Source organism: Danio rerio, chromosome 18 (genome assembly GCF_052040795.2).
Source record: "Danio rerio strain M-AB ecotype USA chromosome 18, GRCz13ab, whole genome shotgun sequence".
Classification (NCBI taxonomy): Eukaryota; Metazoa; Chordata; class Actinopteri; order Cypriniformes; family Danionidae; genus Danio; species Danio rerio.
The window spans coordinates 40,358,644-40,381,444 of record NC_141038.1 but is presented as its reverse complement, the minus strand read 5'-3'; the positions used below and the strand labels follow the sequence as shown (position 1 = coordinate 40,381,444).

The 22,801-nt window shown below is 36.0% G+C and overlaps 1 protein-coding gene across 3 annotated transcripts in view; it reads left to right on the top strand.

Moving 5' to 3' along the window:
- yap1 (Yes1 associated transcriptional regulator) overlaps positions 1-22,107 on the top strand; it is a 376,699-nt gene extending 354,592 nt beyond the window's left edge. For all 3 annotated transcript variants that reach the window (XM_087292197.1, XM_087292196.1, NM_001139480.1), the window contains 4 exon segments: positions 5,825-5,997; positions 10,437-10,570; positions 17,812-17,924; positions 19,659-22,107. In XM_087292197.1, the coding sequence (XP_087148323.1) occupies positions 5,825-5,997; positions 10,437-10,570; positions 17,812-17,924; positions 19,659-19,897 (659 nt within the window). In that variant the 3' untranslated portion in view covers positions 19,898-22,107.
- Positions 22,108-22,801: the final 694 nt, after the last annotated feature.

Here is a 22,801-nt window from a genome sequence, read left to right as displayed (position 1 = left end):
TCATATAACCAGGCCTTGGCAAATCAGGGAAAGATGCAGAATAGTTCAGAAGACCAGTCACAAGGGGATTGTGGATAGCCACATTTCCAAACTCAAACTGCATCCACTAAAACAGGCTCTTTGTTCTCAGTTTGAAGATGTCGGAGTACAGTGGAGAGCAGGCATAACCATTACAAACTGCATTTTAAAACAAAAACACACTAGTGTAAATGGCACCTTAGACCATGATTAGCTTGTTCAGATGAGTTGGAGTGCAGTGATATATGGCTAGTTCTAGGTGGGTTTTAGCATGTTCCCTACCAGGCCCCGTCAAACTTGGCTACACCCAAGTGTGTGCTGCCTCCTTTTCACCTTGAAATGCATTTGGTTAGTCATTGAGATACCTCTTGACATTCAGACATTGAAACTAAGTTTTACAAGAACATGATCTCTCTTTTAAAAAAAAAATTATAATAATAATAATTTTGAGATGGTGTGACTGCATCTGCTGTTAGGACGTGAAATAAAATGTTGTTAAAGAAAACTGATCAAATGTTACATATTCCGAGAGCAAGAAAAGTCTAAGAACCTTTGTTTAACTGTAATATTTGTAGATAATATAATTTAGTGTTACTTGAGTCCCAAATAACAGAAACACATTTGCCTTTCTCACTGCAGTAATCACTAATAAAAACTGCCTAAGTCTCCGAGCTTTGATGTATAAATATACCACCTGCTGTTTCCACTTGTAAGTGATACGGCTGCCATCTTGCTTTCAACTGGTCTCCTACTACACACTAGTCACAGCTGAATTTCCTCACGCTGGCTTCCGGCAGCTCTCAGCATGCTTTTGTGTGACCCACTGAGGTTTGTGTATGATAGGATATAGAGAGGCTTTTCTTCTGGACACTGATTGACTCTTTCCTTTTCTCCTTGGCACTTATCTCTTAACTAGAAACGCAACTTGAGCATGGCTTTTATACAACAAACCTGTTAAATCAATATTTACAAAGACTTCAAAGGTCCTGCATTTCTCAACATTTCCCTACACTCTTCCAGCTCTCTCCTGAAAAGAAAAGTGAGCTGCTATTGGCTGGCACCTTTAGAAGATGGCTTGATATGAAGACTTATGACTCAGTGTTGTGTAGACGGGCAAACTACGTCAATCTGAACTTTTATCTCTCTTTTTTTTTTGTGTTCTTCTGGAACGATTCCTCCACCTCCACATGTTGGTTCAGAAGAGAAGAGAACAGTCCATGGCACAACCCTCTAGTTCTGCTGTGCTTATGCAACACTGAGTCATTCAACCCCATGGATAAGACTTGTTTGTGTTTCATCTTCGTGCTGTGGTATGGAGTTTCCCAAGAGAGATGCCCACAGAAACTCTACAGCAGACAAGTACAGACTAGTCAGGGAAATCCAGACCTGAGAACCATTTTTATTACTGTTGATGTTGTGTCTCTAATCGCAGACGAAACAAAACTAGCCATGAAAAATCAGCAAATATTAAAGGGGTAGTTCTCCCCAAATTTCTGTCATCATTTATTCGTCCTTTACTTGTTTTAAATCTTTGAGTTTCTTTCTTCTGTTAAACAACAAGGAAGATCTTTTGAAGAAAGCTGAAAACATGTGAACGTTGACTTCCATAGTGTTTGTTATTCCTACTATTTACTAGTTTTGAGCTTTCTTCAAAATCTTCTTTAGTCTTTAACAGATTAAGAAATCTCCTAAAGCTTTGGAACCCCTTGAGGGTGAACAAACAGTGAGCAAATTTTCATTTTTGGGTGAATTACCCCATTAACTGGTCACTTCTGGTCAGAGATCAGTCATTACTGCTCCACCAGAGCCATCATTTGCCTTCAACAAACCCATATCTATGCGAGATAAGAGTCTTTAAAGAGAAACAAACATACACACACACACACACACACACACACACACACACACACTCCCCCACTTGTGCTCACACACATTCCCACACACTCTTCCAAGCCTCGGGCAGGGTGGGGGAGGGTGTTTGCGGTGTGTGTGTGAGGCGTGGTGAGTCTCTGATCTGATTCCCATGGTGAGAGGAGAGCGGAGACTCATTCAGGCCTGAGGTAGTGTAAACACTCTCTGATTGAATGGTGATGAGGATAAGCAGGGAAGACGGGGCTCCCTTGCGCATGACAACGCCAGCACCATCGCGGCTTTGTTGTCACTGGTGGCCCCAGCGCATAAGTAAACACCGATTTTCATTGGTCCAATTACTGTAACACCCCACCTCCTACGGTCCAAAACATTTGTTTCTGTGTTTGCGTCTGCGGCAAAACACATTGCTCTATTCATTTGAATTGATAGGTCTTTCCTAAACCCTGTGTAGTATACATACCAATGCCTATGACACCCTTTGGGTGAGATCCCTTATCTTTTAGGCTTCTTAATGATTGTAGACTGATCTCAGGTGATTTATGAAGTTACAAATAAATATAACAAAGTTGTTTAATGTTAAATTGGCAAAAAGAAAAAAAAAGATTATATTACAGATCTGAATAAAACTATTAGCTAACTTTTCTTTCTACAATTTAAGTTTTAATGTTGACTTAACTTTTCTTTACAAAGCATAATAAAACAGTTCCTAATCATTGGGCTGTACACACCTTGGGCTAAAAAATTATCAAAAGATAAGCAACAACAAATAAAACAGGATACAGTACAACCAACATAGCACTAAACATCAAATGCATATCGTAGAAACAAATTAAAAGGCTTTTTCTAAAGGCCTGTTCACACTGGAATGCTTTTTGCTCACGTTTTTAGTCGACGTTTAATGCCTCGTGACTAAATAAAGGGTACCAATCTGATCATCGCATCAAAACCTTCAATCAGATTGGTTGTTCATGTTCACGGAGCAGTTAAAATTACAGTACACAACACTTGGAGGCGCTCAAGCACAAAACTGTCAATGCTGGCGCACATTAAAGAAGATGCCGAGGCAATATGAACGTATAGCATGCCATCCATGCTTGTTCCAATCGCCAGTAACTTTGGCTGTTTCTCAGTATGCGTTCATCAGCGATTTTGCGTCCTCGTGTAACATTATTATCAACTGCAAAAGTTCAGTTCCAAAACTCAAGAACGCAAGTACAGAGGACATGAGAAAGTTCCCAAATGTGTTCTTGATATCGATGACGCATCGATGGAGATTTTAGCGCAGCACTCGCTCTAGAAGTCCCAGAAGTCATTGCAACTGGAGGTGGGAAGCACAGCATTTTATATAGATTTACTATAAAAGTTCAGAGATAAAACTTATTTATCTCAGGAGTTTCCCTAAATGATGGGTGTAAATTTGCTGAAACTCATATTAAAATCAGTTTCATTTATATTGTGCAACATATATTTGTAAAGTCTTTATGCATAGTATATATTGTGAAAAGGGGAAACACAATAAATCGTTGTATGAATGCTGTTATGTTTAAATCATTTTCAGTTATGAATGCATGAGGGTTATGTGACCAGGAAGAACGCAGCATCTCATTTCTCACACGACGTGTTCCCTGTTCTCGCGGTCTCCCGAGTTCGTTCTTCTTAAGTCACTTGGCAAGACCGGTCTTCACAAGAACACAAGTCCGTTCTTGGAATTGAGAAACAGGCTTTAACAACAAGTGTGTAAACTTTCTCTCTTCTTCTGTGTTACAAGCAGGTGTCTGAAGCTTAAAGTTGTGTAGCGCCACCCTGTGCACTGGGGTATTTCTTTTTGTCACGAAGTGCGATCTAACATCAAAGTGTGATTTTGCATACTCTTCTGCTCGTTGCCAGTGAAAATTGCTTGGGCTTAAATGCGTAAAAACATCTAGAAAAATGCTGACGATAAACACAAAACTGCAGAAAAAGCTCGGTCTCCTTTTTTCTTTAGTTTGATCTGGGGACTTCTGGGGACATTTTCTGCTTTGAAGACCTTAAACATCTGCCAGTAATTTTAACAGCATTAATGTTACGAAAATAAAACTGGTTTATACTCGACTCGTCCACTAGTTCGCTTTAGTGTGCGCAGCGAATGTGACGTCATCGATGTCACATTTGGTGGTTTGCTTTTGGTGCGTGCGACATGATTGCACAAAGGCAGAACAGTTTGTGCAGCATAGTGTTTTATTTGAGTTGAATAATGAATCATTTTGAAGAGATTTTGTCTGAAACATTCACTACTGTACAGACACCTTCATGATCCATCCATGCGTGATCATAAGGATAATCAGATGGCCAATAATTCTTGGCTAGAAATTGCAACAGCAGTGGGAAATGAGGACCAATTTTGTAAAAGTTTGGAAAAACCTGAAGTCTGTTAAAGGCAAAACAGATTATTTAATTACAGGAATGTGTTTTTTCATCATTCATTTTGAATAAAATAATCTTATAGGTACAAAACAATAATTAAGGAAAAAATAATTTATTTGAAAACTGATAAAGAATATTTAATGGTTTTTAACATACTGATGCTCTGTTTTTTTTTTTTACTCTATTGGTGATAATGGTTTATTCTTCCTATAAAAATATATATATGTTGAGCAACCCATGTTCTGTTGTCTTTAATATTTTAATAAGCTTTAATTGGTAGAACTGTTTGAAAATCTTGAATGATATTATTGATATGATGTAGTTCCGGAAACTTCCTACTTCTATGGTTATCTGTCTAATTTTACGATAGGTTTCTTTTGGCCACCCCCTGACATTGTAAAGATTATCACAACGGCAAACGCATCAAGTATAAAAGCCAAGTATACAATTTCCATTTCGTGAGGTGCACGCTCAGTCAGCGGATGTCCGCCATGTGGCTCAAGTCGAAAGTATAAGTCAGGATTAAGACGGTGCCTGATCATTTAATACCTTAAAAACATGCAGTCAAAATTTTCTAAAAACATATCAGCATACCTATTTTCCATTTTTTTGTAAATAAATATTTGATTGTTCTTTTACTTTACTATTCTTTTATCTAATAATTATAAAGCCCCTCCAATGAATGTTTTATTTTATTTTACAGCCATGTGAATTAACTACATATTTGCGGTATTTAGCTTTTCTGTGCTTTTCTTTTTTATTTTGCGGTATGAACACAATTTCACCAGATGTCTTAAATTTCCCTATTTGGAAACATTTTATTCATTTAAATTGATTGGGATGATTTTACAGGAGCGTCAATTATGCATAAAATATAATAAAAAAAATAAAATAAATTAGTCAACCAGTATAAATCAATTAGCAAGTGAAATAATGTTCGTGTTTTATTTGCAATTTTTTATTTTTAACAGTTTTCAGGTGCAGAAATTGAATAGTAAAATGTAAAAATAGCACTGCCTAGCCTTCATTTTCTAAATATTAAATCAAATCAATCTTTATTAAAGTTACAGTACAAACGTTTGTGCCTGAAACTCTTTACTCTCTTAATATGCTTACAAAGTCACAAGCCTTAAAAACAATAATCTCTGTAGTGACTCCACAAGTCGTGTGTATTCTGAGCTGTAGCTCCTGCTCAACTATTATCCCGACTTAACATGTTGACTGCTGTAGATGAGCACATTTCTACATACCAGTGGTGTCAAACTCAATTCCTGGAGTTTAGTTCCAACCCTGCTGAAATACACTTACCTGTAGGTTTAAAACAAGCCTGATGGAATAAATAGGTTTGATCAGGTGTGTTTAATTAGGGTTGGAACGAAACTGTGCAGAGCTGCGGCTCTCCAGGAACTGAGTTTGACACCTGTGCCATATACGTTTGTGAGATAATTAGTGTAATGTAAACAAGTCTGATATACCTCAATGTACTTTTTGTGCCAATAATTAATAAACACAATTAATTTCATGTCCTCAGCAATGAACCAGCAGCGAATTTCCCAGAGTGCCCCAGTAAAGCAAGGCTCCCAGTTGCCCTCCAGCCCACAGAGTGGAGTGATGAGTGGAAACAACCCCATCCGACTGCAGCAGATCCACATAGAGAAGGAGAGACTGAGGATCAAACAAGAGCTCCTTCGCCAGAGACCTCAGGTCAGACACACACCAGTCAGAACATTCAGGGGCTGTTTACACAATGTTTTTAGTGAAAAGCAAGACTGTGACTGAAACTCAGTGGTGTAAAGTAAATTACAAATACTCAAATTACTGTAATTAAGTCATTTTATTAGAAATTGTAATTTATTAAGTTGTTTGAAAAAAAAAGTGTACTTTTACTTTGCCTTGAGTACATTTTTAGGGCTATATTGGTACTTCTACTCCTTTTTTTTCCCTTAACCTGCAATCTCTACCTCATTTTCTTCTCACAGAGGATTGGCTAAAGTAGATTAATCAGTTCTGTGATTCGTGTCCAGTCAAATCGCACATTGAAAGTAAACTGCATCACACTAAACAACCGTAAGACATTGGTGCTTCATATATGCAACAAATTGTTTGGAAGCACCAAAAGTGCAAGATGTCTAAAATCTTTACATGCAATGATCTAGAGACTTTATAGACTGCATATCATTGATGAGAAGATGGATGTTTATTGTATGAGAACTGAAACCACCAAATGCCCTTAAACAATTACTAATGCACTACAGAATATTACGTTTACACATCAGTGCTCAAATTGCATGTAAACACATGAGCCGTTTACATGGTAATACTCACTACACTTGAGTACTTTTAAAAGGGCTTTTACTCGTATTAACTACTTGGGTAATATTTACAACAGATAATTTTACTCTACTTGTACTACATTTTTGAACAAGTGTTGGTACTTTTACTTGAGTAAGATTTTTCAGTGCTCTTTCCACCACTGCTGAAACTCACTTTTAAAGTAGAAGTTTGTGAAATGTTCATGAAAACACCCAAAACCAAGAGTCTTTGAAAACGATGTCACATGAGTGCATCATACATCTTAAGGGAGGTGTTGATTAAAGACAAGAGCAAAACAAACAAACATACAGTACAAAACAATGGCGAAATATGTGCATGTGTTATTGCTCAATCCACAGCAAAGTGTAGATTTACTTTACATTTCAACTAATGGCGGCGATTACATCATACACACACAGCAAAGTCCTACATGCATCCACCGACTTAAAGTCATCACTTGTTTCACAATACGTAACACCACCAAATACTGACCTGGCACACCTAATACAACATTTTTAGTCATTTTAATGGATGTGTAAATGTAGATCGTTTTGAAAACACTGTCTTGTAAACATACAGAGGGAAAGTGATTACGTTTTTGGCTACAATGATGTCATATAGACGTAGCTTCTGTCTTGACATGCAAGATGGATGTAGCGCATGTACTCACCCTTTATGTTCGGTATTTTCATATGCAGTGCACTAATGGTGTAATTATAAAGGTTGCTAAGACAGACATATTAGTATATTGGCATTAATTCTGGTCCCCTTTGCTGCTTAGTCAAGCAGCTGACAAACATATGAAGAAACCGTCACACTTAGTTTCTTTAAATCAGTAAATAAGAGCCTTGCTGTATGGATATTGTATTGAGAGAGTAAATGATACAGAGGAGAGGAGGAGCTTTTTTAGCTGCCCCTGCTTTGGAATGTAAACACAGCGTTGAGTCAGTCATGTAGACCCCCCTGCTGGAAAACGAAATAAACAGAGATCTGACAGACTGCGGCTACAAACAGCTCAATTTAAACACTGAGCAGCACAACATGTATACATATGAATTGATGTTGTAGCAGTGTTATGTAATGAATCACAGACAATTAAAGTCAATGTAAAATTGCTTCCACAACCGGTTTTACTTCAATATCATGACACTTTTTTTTAAAGATAACTGTAGGGCAGGATTTAGTTCTATTATTGTATTGATTTTTATGTTATATGTTAAATAACATTATATTTTATGTATAGTTTTAATTGGCTAAAGGTTGACTGATTAGTAGATGTTGAAATCTGTGTGTAAAAACGTATTTAGAGTGTTTTTAGAGCATTTAGAACATAAAATTACAACTGCAAAGAATAACTAAAAATGATTCCATGTTTTGGTTGTAATAATTGTTGCATAATACCCAAACTAATATTGCAAAGAGACGAAAGTGTTTGGTTAAATAACCATGAATTGTCGATTAAATATTTGTTGTTTTGACAATTTTCTGGATTTTTCTTATTTGTTTATATAGGGTATTTTCATACATAGTGGACAAAAGGTTAAAGAAAAATGAAAATAGCCTTGGATGCTGATATGGCATTCAATAAAAATACACTATGATCATCATCATCCATTAAAGAAAGAAAAAGTATAGTGGTCAATAAAATTATGTCTTTATTAATCAAAAATTACTGAAAATAAATGAATACAAATCAGATATTGATTTTGAATTTTGGGTAAACAGAAGTGTTAAAAAAGGCAAGCTTATGAAAGTGGACTGGACAAAATTGAAATGTACCAACAATTTTGTCCATTTCTGTTTGTGTGTGTGTGTGTGTGTGTGTGTGTGTGTGTGTGTGTGTGTGTGTGTGTGTGTGTGTGTGTGTGTGTGTGTGTGTGTGTGTGTGTGTGTGTGTGTGTGTGTGTGTGTGTGTGTGTGTGTGTGTATAATATAAAATATTATTTACTATATATATATATATATATATATATATATATATATATATATATATATATATATATATATATATATATATATAGATATATGTATATATATATGCGTGTGTGTGTGTGTGTGTGTGTGTGTGTGTGTGTGTGTGTGTGTGTGTGTGTATGTATGTATATATATATATATATATATATATATATATATATATATATATATATATATATATATATATATATATATATATATATATATATATATATATACAGTTGAAGTCAGAATTATCAGCCCCCCTGAATTATATACAATGTTCCCATCAGAGGAAAGAGACATTCAGATGAACAATTACAAGCTGCTGTCATACCATTTTTGAGAAAAAAAATCAATAAAATGGCATGACCACAGTTAAGTGTAATTCTTCCCTCTGAAATACAGTGCTCAGCAAATATGAGCACACCTCTCACAAATCTCTCTTTGAAATTTGTTTATTTTTAATAGGAAGCTATACAATGTTATATTTGTGCATAAACATTAGATTAGTCAGTACTGAGGCCAATTCTGGAGCTCATCTAACAAAATAATTTACGATAATGGTCCAAAAATGAGCACACCCAAATTTATGTTGTGGAAAAATAATAAATACGAATTTAAAAAAGAAAATAAATCAAGAGCAACAAAAAAAAAGAGAAAACTGTATTGATTTTTTTTTTTTTTTTTGCAATATTTTGCTTTGATTTTAATCGTATTATCTCTCAATTTCTAAATAAGTTTGGTGACTAAGATATTATTTAAATAAATATATCTGTTTTGTTTAAATGCACCAGAATACATTGCCTATATTTACTGAGAAACAGATACAAATATTCATTTATAAAATGGGCTACACTCTATTATGCTGAGCACTGTATATAATGAATAATAAAAATCTCAATGGCAATATTGTTATTTGACATATGGAAATGTTATCAGACCTTTTACACAATAATTCAAATCTTAACAATAAACTCAAACGCATATCTATAAATTTCTCAACTATTTTAACAGCTATATTCTGGATGCTATTAAATAATTCATTTTCATTTTAAGTACAGATGTTTAATATTCACTAATAAATGATAAAAGTTAAGATGGCTGTGCAAAAAAATTCAAATAAAATATGTTAATACTGAATAAAATTAAACTACTCTCAATTATACATACATTTTTAAAACGAATACAAAAAAATCATGTCAGTTAATTTAAATGAGTTTTTTTTACATAATGTGATGAATAATTAGCAGCTATGATGAGTAAAGTGCCCTCAAACAGTCAAAGGGTCAGTGTGGATGGCGTGTTGATAAGCAGTGCTTGAGTCACCCTTTAATCAGCAGAAATTGTGACAGTATTTAAGTTTCAATTAGTCATAGGAAGTCTGTAATAAAATCAAAGCTCTGACCCTTCTGTACTAAATGATGTGCAATAAACCCACACCTTCGCGTGAGTCTCTTTAAACCACTCATTTGAGCTGAGGCCTGAAGTAAGCAGTCTTACACAATCCATTGATAAATCATAACCAGATTTGTAACTCCTAGGAACTTGTTGGATGGGAAAAGCCTTTTATTTCTCACACACATGAAACTAAGTAAAACTTGTAGGTTAAGTTTTTTTTTTTGTCCTTTACTTCCCATAACTCATTGATAGTTCATTGTGCACGTATGCGGGGTTTCATAGTAAAACCAGTATAGTTTGTTCTGTCCTTTTTCTTCAGTAGAAAAATGTATCTGCTCTCATCTGTACTTGGAGTAATTCCAACAAAAATTAGCTATTCAGACTTCCGCTAAGCTTCCGTTCGGTTCCTGCAAACCCTGTCTGCTTGCTTCATGACGGTTTGAGGCATGTTTCTTTTGTTTTGTGTGTGTGTGCAGGAGCTCGCCCTCAGAAACCAGCTGCCAACCAGCATGGAGCAGGATGGCGGCACCCAAAACCCTGTGTCTTCACCTGGTATGGGCCAAGACGCCCGTAACATGACCACCAACAGCTCTGACCCTTTCTTGAACAGGTAAGACACATTCAGCTGCACGCAGAACACTGGTTATTCAAGAAAAGCTCACTTTTGCATTTGCACATGATTGTAGTTGGCTGTTCAAAAGCACATAAGGGCAGTGTATAACAAAGTATGTATGTAGTTTTGCTTGAAGCACTTTCATCGGTGACCTCTGCTGGAAAAGCTGGGGAAAACAGTCAAGTTGAGTTGAGATTTGGGGGATAGTCACATTTCTGCTGAAAAGCCTACATTAAAAGTACCAAATCAAATGAGAACTTTGTCATAAACAAACAAATTAACTTGCCCATGAATATGCTTAGCAGCAGTGTCGAGACAGAGAAATTGCATAGGGCTTAAGGTTATACACTACCGGTGAAACATTTGGGGTCAGTAGGATTTTTAAATGTTTTAAAATAAATTTCTCCTGCTCACCAAGGCTGCATCCAAAATACAGTACACATTGTTAAATTGTCAAATGATATTGCACTATAAAATCACTGTTTAAAAGTAGTTGATCATTTAATTTAATCATTTATCCCTGTGATTTTAAAGATGAATTTTCAGTTTCATTAGTCCAGTCTTCCGAGTCACATGACCCTTCAGAAATTACTCTAATATTAATTATTATTATTATTATTATTATTAATCGTAATAGTAATAAGAGCCATAATGACTGGAGTAATGATTTAATTTGAAACTACATACAATATGTAATAAATAAATATTTAATTATTTAATAAATACGTATTTAATATTTTTTTACATTTAATAAATGCTGCCTTGATGAACAGAATAATTTTATGTAAATTATTAAATAAAATTAATTATTAGAAGAAAAAAAAACTGACCCCAAATTTTTGATCAGTAGTGTACATGCATGCATGCATAAAAAAAAAACCCAACAACCTTCAAACCGATTCATTACAGTAATGGATCATTTTATTATCACAACCGTCAGTCGGCACCCACTGTTTTTACCCTGTTCATTGTGTCTTTGCTGGTGCAGTGTAAATGCAGACAACACAAGCCACTTTTAAGAGATTATGTAAGCGGGTTGTCAAACATATCGGATGCAGTTACAAAATCGGAATTGACCATCAAGATCTGCAGTGTAAATGCTGCCTTGGTTCACCACAAAATGAAAATGTTGTCATTGGTTACCATGATGATTTCTTCTTGTCATATTTGTTTTTTCCCCACTCTAAACCAAATGTCAAATTCCTTGACTTTTCCCTCACTTTTACTTGACTAAAAAGATACATTTATATGACTTGTAATGGACAGAAAAACAAGAAGCAAAAAAAAAGAAGGAAAAAAAATAAATAAATATATATATATATATATATATATATATATATATATATATATATATATATATATATATATATATATATATATATATACACACACACACACACACACACACACACACACACACAAAGGAATCACTGACTATTGTTCCAAATATTTACCTTTGCTCAACTTGTAGAACTTAAAGATATGGCATATTTCTTTTCCTTTATTTATAGTTTTTTCATCCAAAACTCTTGACTCTTTATAAAAATTAAGAGATTTAATCCAATTCTACTGAAGAATCACATTTAAAATGATGAACAGATTTATATTGGGCTTTTATTCACATATATTAACTTTGAACAGCAAACAGAAACTAAACATTCCACGTCAACCAAACATTGCTGATTAGCATTTATATTTGAATAAATTAAATCTGTTCATGATTTAAGCCAGTCATGTCTCCTCAGACAGATTCATACAGGTTTTTTAACCTCTTTAAGAACATTTTAAAGAGCTCTGCATGTGCAGATTTTCAAGAAATCTCTCAGATTTGAATTTTAAAAAAAAGAAAAGAAAAAAACTTCACTTGTGCTGAATGAACAAAATTCGTAACTCTTTAAAAAAGACAGGATGGTCTTTTCATGCAACACCCAGGGGCAGATTTAATAGTAAGCCACTTAAGGCTCGCCATGGCTGATGTCGACTTGCACTCTTTAAAAAATGTAACTACACGTCGCAACAACACATAGAACAAGCTCTGTGATTGGTCTTCTTGGGTAGCTGTGACGAGTGTGGGCGGTGCTGAGAGCCGATGGAATGAGTGTTTACAAGTGTCGAGTATAGTGAAAAGGAGCTCCAGATGAAAACTTTTATTTTGTTTATCTTATGATTAAAGCACGTCCATCGGTTCCCGCCTTTGAATGAGCAAGTTTGACGTCCAAACACCAGTAAAGAAACTGGACATAGAGGAACTTAAAAACCTACTGCCAGCTAGCGTTTCTGAAGTGCTAATGCAGAGCAACACAAACAGCATGCAGAAGTATAAATGCACAGCTATGGAGACAGTCCTCGCTGCAGCCCCCAGCTTGATGACGTAGTTAACCAGGTCTGCTACGTGGTTGACGATCGCCTACACCTCCCCCTACCCTAAACCCAACCATCATGGTAGCATGAGCGTAAACTTAGGGCGGTACAAGGTCCGTTACATAGTTGACGATCGTCTATGACAGGGGTCACCAATCTTGGTCCTGGAGGGCTGATGTCCCTGCAGGGTTTAGCTCCAACTTGCTTCAACACACTTGCCTGGATGTTTCAAGTGTACCTAGTAAGACCTTGATTAGCTTGTTCAGGTGTGTTTGATTAGGGTTGGAGCTAAAATCTGCAGGACACTGACCCTCCAGGAACAAGTTTGGTGACCACTGGTCTACGATATCAAGCTGCGGGCTGCAGCGAGGACATCTTGCAACTACGCGCAAGGTATGTGCCGGTTCACTCGAGATAGAAGTATAAACCAGCCTTAAGGGCCCCAGGAAATTTGACGGCCCCCAATAAATACCTAGATGTTTTTATAAACTATATGAAATAGCATTTTGTGACATATTTTATTCTGTGAGTGTCTAACAAATACAGATTCACCCTGATTATCACATCTCTGCAAATGTGTCCCCCCACTTCCAATCATGGATCAGTCCAGCAGTCAAATCAGGTGAAGATTTAGTTATAAAAATCAAATCCAAAAGTCTATTCAATAATTTTAGCTAGGAATTCAATTTAAGCAAATAAATCTTAAAAAATTTTATAATTGCATTAAAATGGAGAAAAAAGACGGAGTGGTGTAAGAAAAAGGCAGCTAAATAAATAAATACAAATCCAATGGGTGCATATTACTGTAGGAATTGCTTAGGGCCCACAAATCACTAAATCCCCCCCCTGGCAACACCATAAATCACACATATTACTGTTGTTTTTTTATTAACCCATTTTTTTCTTTCTTCCTAGATCAGCATTTTTGTTAATTTTAGCCTCTCATTATTTTTTAGTCCTTCATACTACCTGTCATATGTGTTTGTGGTGTTTTGTCATGTAAATAATAATAATCACAAAAAAAGGAAATATGCGAGGGTGAGAAAATGAATGAATTTTAGTGCTTTTTCAGAAAATTGCGCCCTCCAGTGGCAGTCCAGCACATTAATCCATCCTCATAAGCTCTCATGTAAAAGATGTAAAAAGGCGGCCTGTGAGGTTTCGGTCTCACACACGGCCGTCCCCTTCACCCCCACCACTCACACTGCACTCACAAAGAGCTCATTCATCCAGCAACTCTCATGCACTCCAGCCACATTTCATTCTCTTCATTAGAGAAACTTGCTGTATTTTTCTTCACTGTAGCATGTCCTCTGGCCCCTTTATTTGAGCCCTCATTGCTAAACGGCCTGTCTGCTATTTATAGAGCGCTTTTTTCAGACCACCAGCAAAACAACACCTTTTACAATGACTCTCAAAAGCAGTTCAACACAGGCCACAGGGAGGAGGAGGACATGCACAAACTCTTACAGCAATTAGTAGCAGAATAAGCAGTCATTATTATTAGCTATTATTGCAAATAAATGTAGAGATGTCAAGAGGAAGTTGCTTGCAACACTTTGAAAACGATTATTGTCTTGTGAAGGTGTATAATAATCACTATAATTGCTATAACTCAGTACTAGCACAATTATTAGTATATTAAAAGGACATTTTCTGCAAAGTCACAGCTCTGCACGTTCTCAATCTCTGAAATGACTTCATAAAATTGTGATTTTTCTATAGACTGTTTTTTTTGGAACGCAAAATTAGCCATTATGCTTTGCGTGTATGCGCAAGGAGAATGCTAAGAACTTCCGGTCGGCAGCTGATGCGGATAAACAGTCACATTTGGACAGCTTTGTAACAATAGTTTTAATTTATTTACCCGTTTTGTCATCTTTGAACTAATACTGTTGTCGATCAGCGCCACCTCCTGGACTGGTCATTTAAAAAAATGTCTAATGGAGGGAAAACAACTGCTGTGAGGGCAGTGAGGCATTTTCTTCTCATTGTCAGACGGCATCTTCAGCTGTTTAAATGAAGCCTCGTCATCACTAAAGTCACCTGTACTGTCCCACTGACACACTGAATTAATAACTGTGAAAAAATGAAAATAAAGGGACATTTTGAATTGACAGAAAAACACAAATCAGGGAAAATACAACACATTAAATGAAAGGTAAACAGCTCCCGATTAGAACGAACAGCAAATCAGCCAGCTGAGTATCAGTAACAGACTTCTATTGGTCATTTTTGTAAACTGCATGACTTGCATACCTGTTAAGTTTAATGGCAGTAATCTGGTTTGCTCTATGATGCAGTGAAATATTGAAGAGCCTCTGAGCTAACAGCTGACAGGCCGGGGAAACACACAGCCACTGTATTTCTCACAGCAGAGATGTGAACTAGGAGAACGTTTTTCTCTCGTGCTTGAACCACAAATGACAGATTATAACGGCTTTAATACACACATTTCACAAAAACACACACGTAATCCACTCAAACGCTATTGATATCCATTTTTTTAGTGCAAATTACCAGTTGTAAACGCTGTAAACAGAAGTTCTAAACATTCGACCGGAAGACGCTGGTCGGTATAGCGCTTTCTATGCAGCAGCCAAGAAAAAGGTCTTGCGTTATTGGGATAAATCCACCTTAATACAAAAGATGCCATTTTCTTTTTGGTAACCTTTTCCCTCAGCCATCGGAGATTCAATTGTAGTACATAATTATAGTCTTGGCTTGTTTGGGTTTGGATTTAATCAAGTGTTTGTTGATCTGCAGTACATTTAACATTTCTGATCCTTGATTTCTCATCCTTGATTTTGATTGGATCAGTGTTGCCAGATATAGCTGACTTTCCAGCTCAAAAGATGTCCAAAACCTGCCCCCACACACAAATCTTGCCTTAAATACTAGAATATTAAGCAATTCCAGCGTTATTGATGTGACATTTGCAGTTAAAACTTGAAACATAAATTCACAGAGAAAGTATAACAGTATATTGAAACATCTGTTTATATTTTTTCAAAGCAACTAAAGCACAGAGTTACAGGATCAGAACAATATCAATCCGTAAACATATTTTATATTTTAAATGAGGAAAATAAACATGCGTCATGGATGTGACCAAAAAGGTCTGCAAGTTTACAGTGCACAACATACTTTGTAGAAATTCAGTGAATTAAACTGCACAACCCCAAAAAAATTAATGCCAACTAAAAGGGTAAGAGTCGACTCACTATAGAATAAACATGATTGATTTGATTTGATGTTTTTGCATTTATAAGAGAAAATCTTGGTTATGGATGGGACACTTTTTCGTTATGGAAGTGACAGATGTGAAATTGCCACTTGTGTGACTTTAGTAAATCAAATATAATAGTTTGAAAACACTGACAAATACTTTTTGAGTATTTGTGCAGTACTTTAAAATACAAGCCTACACACACACACAAAAAAAAGGGTTTTGCTATTTTTTTCATGGCAAGGTTGACATTGCATGGAATTGCTTTATTTTATTTAAATTTATTTACATGAAATAAATTATATTATTAATAAATAAACCGAGTTACTGTAACTGTCATAATTTTTTTTACCAACCAGCAGTCACAGAACCACAACATAACCGGATCACATCAAAACACACACTGCACTTATTGCTATGTAGATTACACTACCTAGAGTTTCACTTTCAAAATGGGGTAAAAAATCGTCCCATTTGGTGTTTTAAATTCTTTTGATTATAATTAGGTGCTGCTTGTTAATTAGACAGTACTTCTATGTTTGTTCTTGCTGTCAATTGTGGAAAAAAAAGATAAGTGTAATGATGAACTGCTGTGAGTTTAACCAAGAAGGGTAGTCAGATTTGTCCTGGGTGTCAGATTTTGATACAACTTTCCTTCACCTCCTGTTGCGGGTGAGCCCAAGGGGTTTGCACTATGCATTGGTCACTAGAAACTGAATGGAGTAGGAGCACGCAGTTATGTTTTGTTAAATAAGTTGCATATAAAATTTACGCTTTAAAACCGCCCACATTTTGTCAACCAGGCTATGCCATTTTTTTACAGACACACGCCCATTCTGGCAACACTGGAAGTGTACAATATACTTTTACAAAATAAAAGTGCTATTAAAAAAAAAATTCTGTAAAAATATAGAAAGCAAATTTTTATCATACTGTTTTGACATTTTGTTTCACAGTAGTTATATAAAACCTCAGAGCATTACTTGCTGTATATTTAATGTTTTAGAAGGTAATGTCCTGATTTAGTTCACCATGAACATTCTGTTAATAATTACTCACCCTCATGTAGTTCCAAAGACCTTCATTTTTCTTTGAAACCCAAATGTGAAGACATTTTAGATGAAATCTCACATCCTCCTTAAACAGCAGTCCAGAAAAGCAAACAAAATCATTGCAAAAAAAATTCATATGACTTCAGTGGTTCAAAAATAACCATACAAAGCTCTGAGTACACTTTTATTTGCCAAAAAACTGTAAAAACAAGTTTTTGTCTGTTTTCCGTGTCAGGACGCACTTACTTCCAGCAATACAATGATTATGTGTTTTGCTGCTTTACAATGTATTGCTGGTAGTAAACATACAACCTGGCGCCCTGATGAGAAGATATAGAGGGAAAAAATGTTAATCGAGCTATACCTGTCTGTGGAGGATGAGGGAGCTCTCTGGTTTGTTCAGAAGTATTATCATTTGTTTACCGAATAACATGAACAAATGCCTCAAGGGATTAGAGTGATATGAGGGTGAGTAATTGATCACATAACTTTTAACTTTGGGTGAACTGTTCTTTAAATTTGATGCCTCATCTTTGATCCGTGCACATAACTGATATTTAACCGCTCAAAGTTACTAATGGTGTTGTTCTGTGCAGCGGGACATATCACTCTAGAGACGAGAGCACAGACAGTGGCCTGAGCATGAGCAGTTACAGCGTCCCTCGCACTCCAGACGACTTCCTCAACAGTGTGGATGAAATGGAGACAGGTACAGTACTGGACTACTTATAATGAAAATGCATAACAATTTATATTCTCTGATAGAAAATCAATTGGGCCTAAAATTAAATGCTAAATGCTACGCTGTTAAACCAAATGTATTGTGATGTCACAGTTGAAATTGTCAATTCATTGCATTATGTTTAGGGTTGCTTGTTTCATCAGATTTACTTTAAATATTGCTGAATGCATGCTGGGTAATTCTCTCATCATGAATAATAAAAAGTGCAGATATGATCAATGAGATTTGTTTCACAGAGTTAGCATTTATAACTATAGTTTTGTACAAAACTCATTATATGGGCCAACATTTGTTTTGTCTGTGCAGAGAGAATAGGAAGTGTTGTTTCTTTAAACACAAAAACATAAGCTGCGTCCCAAATCTCATACTTATGCACTATTCTACGCCTTTTTGTAGTATAAATAGTGTAAGTAGTGTGTTCACACTGAAAACTCTAAAAATAATACATGCACTTTAATTACCCGGATGATGCACTCATTCAGCCGCTAAAATGAAGTGTGTAATGATGGACACTTCACGCACTCAACGACTGCAGGTTTGCTCAAGTAGCGGAAGGGGCGGAGCTATCGGGCGCACATGTTGAATAACTTTATATATTGTGGATTGTGAAAGCAAAATTCTCCTACGAGAGTGATTATAGCGCCTCCCGATGGTGAATGCGGTTATACTCACGGCAGGTATTATTTGATAATTCGGTCGTTTATTTCACTGATTTGGCAACCGTCAAACGTCATCAGGGAAACGGTTTGAATTTCTGCTTAGTAAAAAAACAGTAGTGCTCCATTTGAGATGACACTACATACATATACTATCCTGGTGAGTGTGTAAGTGCATAAGTACATAGTGCATGAGTGTATAGTGTGCCATTTGGGACGCAGCTATTATTATATGTGACTCATTCATGAGTTGTGGGCACATTTCAAGCATTTTCCTTAAACAGGAATGCTATATTTGCAGTAAAGTGAATCTGATAATAATGTAAAATAATGCATAATTCTTGAATGTAATAGGCAACATTTGCTTGTTAATTGCAGTTAAACTTGTTAATCGTTTTAAACCATAAAAGCCATTCTGTGCTTTAGCTCAAGATGCTAACCTTAAAAAAATAGATATTACAGGGCATGCCAAAAACAGGATTTCATGCATTTCCATCATATTATTGTTTTTAAAAATCTGAAATTCGCTGAAATTTCACAATAACAGAATTTACATATATTAAATATACAATTGGTGTATCCTAAACCAGATTTTTTTTCTATCAGTGCTTTACAGATCATTGTCATGACTTTTTGTTACAGACAAAATATGTCATTTTTTTAAAACAGTCATAAAATACATAATAATAATGCATGAAACAGATGTTAATGCAATGAAAAAATTACTTTGACTGATTTTTGTGATAATAATTGAAGCTGTTTGTTTGATTCAGGCAGTGGTGACTCAAAATAGAAGAGGCTTTGAGTTATAATAATAAAAACAGCAATAATCTAATAAGAATCCTTATTACTGTCAAGAGCAAGAATCAAGTGTATTCAATCATTTTAATCGTGTTTAATTGAGTATTGTATAAATATACAATAATACTTATTGCGGCATTGCACTTTGGACAATCACAGTCTTGGCTCACGGGCATTTCCCAAACTCTGTATAGTGCAGCCCTAAAGGAAACGTTCATTTCTGACCCCTCTCTCTCTTTCTCAGGTGACACCCTCGGCCCCAGCTCAATGGCAACACAGCCCAGCCGATTCCCCGACTACCTAGACGCCATCCCGGGCACGGACGTGGACCTAGGCACCCTTGAGGGCGAGAGCATGGCGGTGGAGGGCGAGGAGCTGATGCCCAGCCTGCAGGAAGCCCTAAGCTCCGACATCCTCAACGACATGGAGTCAGTGCTGGCAGCTACCAAGATCGACAAGGAGAACTTTCTAACCTGGCTATAGAGAGCCCGAACCCAGCACTACACCTTCTCTTTCATACCGAACTGCTGCCCAATCCAATCTGTGAAGGATCTGTAGATGCTTTGAGTCGACAAAAGACATTTCACCTTTTTGTTTTTGGTTCTCTCTCGTTTTATTCACAACATTTGGCCCAATTGGTTTTAAAAGCCGAACCTTTGGTCCTTTTTTTTTTATTCTTCTTTTCATGTCTGCATCCTCAAGGCTGGCCCATGAACAGACAAGTATTCACAAGTAGCAGAATCTCTCTCACGGCTGTACTGCACGTCGGCCCATCAGCGTGCGAGTATGTGCATTTTGTGTTTTGTTTTTTGCCTCGCAAAACTCCGACAGAGCCAAGTGGGTTCAAGTGTTTCACAAGCGGGAACGACAAAGACAGACGAATCCTGAATAAATGAAAGTCCCTGATCTCAACTCAAGCTACAATTGACTGTTTTACTTGATGCAGCGATGAGCCTGAGATACCAAACGAACAAAAGCGATGAGGAGGTCATATGTATGTGGGTTCAAATCTTTTTTTAACGCGTGGCTTTGGTTAAACAAATACTGCTGCTTGGCTGTGCCAGCATATCACACTAGATACTGTGTAATCAAGTGCCTTCAGATGAAAAAACAAAAGAAAAAAAACAGTTTTTACACTCGAGATCATCGATCAAATTCGACGTTTTCTTTTACTTACTCTTCTTCATTAATCAAAGTATATTTCTTTCAAAGGTTTTATAAAAGAATATTATGTTGGGAATTAGGGTTTGATTTTTGTTTTGTTTCTTCTTTGAACAACCCTAGCCTCCTTGTGTGTTAGATTTTATTTAAGCCTCATTTTGTTTCTTGAGGGTTTTGGCATTCATTTGTGATCAAAGAACAAGTTTTTGCTCTCATAACCGCTTTCTTTTCTTCTAAGAGCTGCCTTACACTATATGAATAAGAACACTGACTAGAAAAACTAGCATTTCTGCTACGTTGTAACAGTTTGTTACCTATTTTTTATTCTTATTGTACGATTTTAGTATCTTAGTTGATGCTTGCTTGTTTAAGCAAAAATATCGTATAAGCAAGGAACAAAACTATCAAGGGCACTTTGATCAAAAGACAGACGTCTCTGATATGAGCTCCAGCAGAGTCTGTGCCAGTTACGTTGATGGCGTTTAGCGCCGAGACCGATATCGGGCAGGAAGTGAAAGATTCTGATACGTTTAAAAATGGGTAGACCGAGGATGTTTTGAGGGTTAGTGCTGTAGATTAGCTTGGATCTGTTTTGGTATCGATAGAGTAGACTTTCATCAAGTTATCATTTCTGTCAGGATTTCTTCCAAAGATTTCTTCGTGATGAATCTTTTCTCGAAATGGACGACGGGATCATTTATCCTTCTTTGATGTACACGTAAGACATAAGCTAATGAGAAAAGGTCTAACTGATTTGAGGAGGGTTTAATGAAGCAAGATTTGACAGGTCTTCTTTTGCTGGTTCTATGATGTCAGAGGTTTACATTAGTAGAACACTACAGTCTTTCCCGTTCAGAAATACAATATGAATTTTTTTAGTCTTGTTTACAATATGGTTAGCTTTACACTACATGATTATAGCTTCAGAACTGGCCCGTACACTAAATGTTTTATATAAATATATATTTTAAAAGGTGAAGTTTTATTGCCTCAGTAGGCAACAATTGTATTGTCAAATATTATGATCGATACCTACAAGCTAGGCCGGAGTAATGGAAAAAAAAAGACAAGCTAAGAGAAGTTTCTATTTTTGCAAACATAGTATTGATGGCAGACTCTAGTGGGCTAAAACAGTGTTGGAGAGAAAGAGAGCAATGCAACAAAAGGTTTTCTGAATTGTGAGGGTATTGCACGTTTCTAGAACATTGACTAAACTGTGTATGTCACTTAAACTTGATTATTTGCTTGCTTAGTTTGCAACCGTTCAGATTATATAGTTACTGTTTACTTTTTGTTTTCTTTCTCTTCGTTTTGTTTTGTTGTAGTGGTAGTACTAATCACACAAGTTAATGGATTGGTATTTAGATTCCTTTAAACGCACCCAGAATGAATTTATATCCATTTATTATGATCTCGTTGTTGCTTTTTTAATCAATGTATGTGCATGTACTTTAGAACCTTAAGTTCTGTTACATTATATCTCTTGACATATTACTTTAAAATTGGCCTGGAATAAAGTATATACTTTGGTATTTACTGTCTGATGGTTGTTCATAAACGAGCAGTATTATAGAGTTATAGTCATTTGTGTGTGAGGAACGTCTGTATAAGGTTTGTTATGCAAAAAAATACTTCATTGGACCATTACAACACCTAATGAACTAATCAATAGATAATCAAAATAGTATTTGTCCCCATATTTCTTTAACCCTTATGTGCTGTTGCAGGGCCGGAGTGGGACTCTTTTTCAGCCCTGGAGTTTCAAGCCTTAGACCGGCCCACCTCAGTTCACCACTGACTATAATAAAATAAGGTCATTTCCAATTCAGTTTCTAATTACACTATCACGTCTTTTTTTTTGAGAAAACAGCTGTTTTAGAACTTCAAATGTTCAACAACCCTTACAGTATTATATGTCTTAACAATAAAAATGAAAAAAAAAATTGTCATTCAGATGAGGTCCGAACCCGGGTTGGTGGCATCATAACCTAACGTGCTTACCACTGTACCACAACAACTATACATTGAATAGTGACTTATCTAGTTATATCATCATTAACCTGCAGGCTGCATCTTGCTCACGAGGCTATGAGAAAATAGATAAAAAGAGCAGAGCTGCGGTAAAATAATGAATAAGAAGGCTGTGGTCAAGTAAATAAATAAATCATTTTTAAAAAGTGTGACTGCTGAGAGCAACAGATTCTGTAGCTAGGAACACCGGCTCTC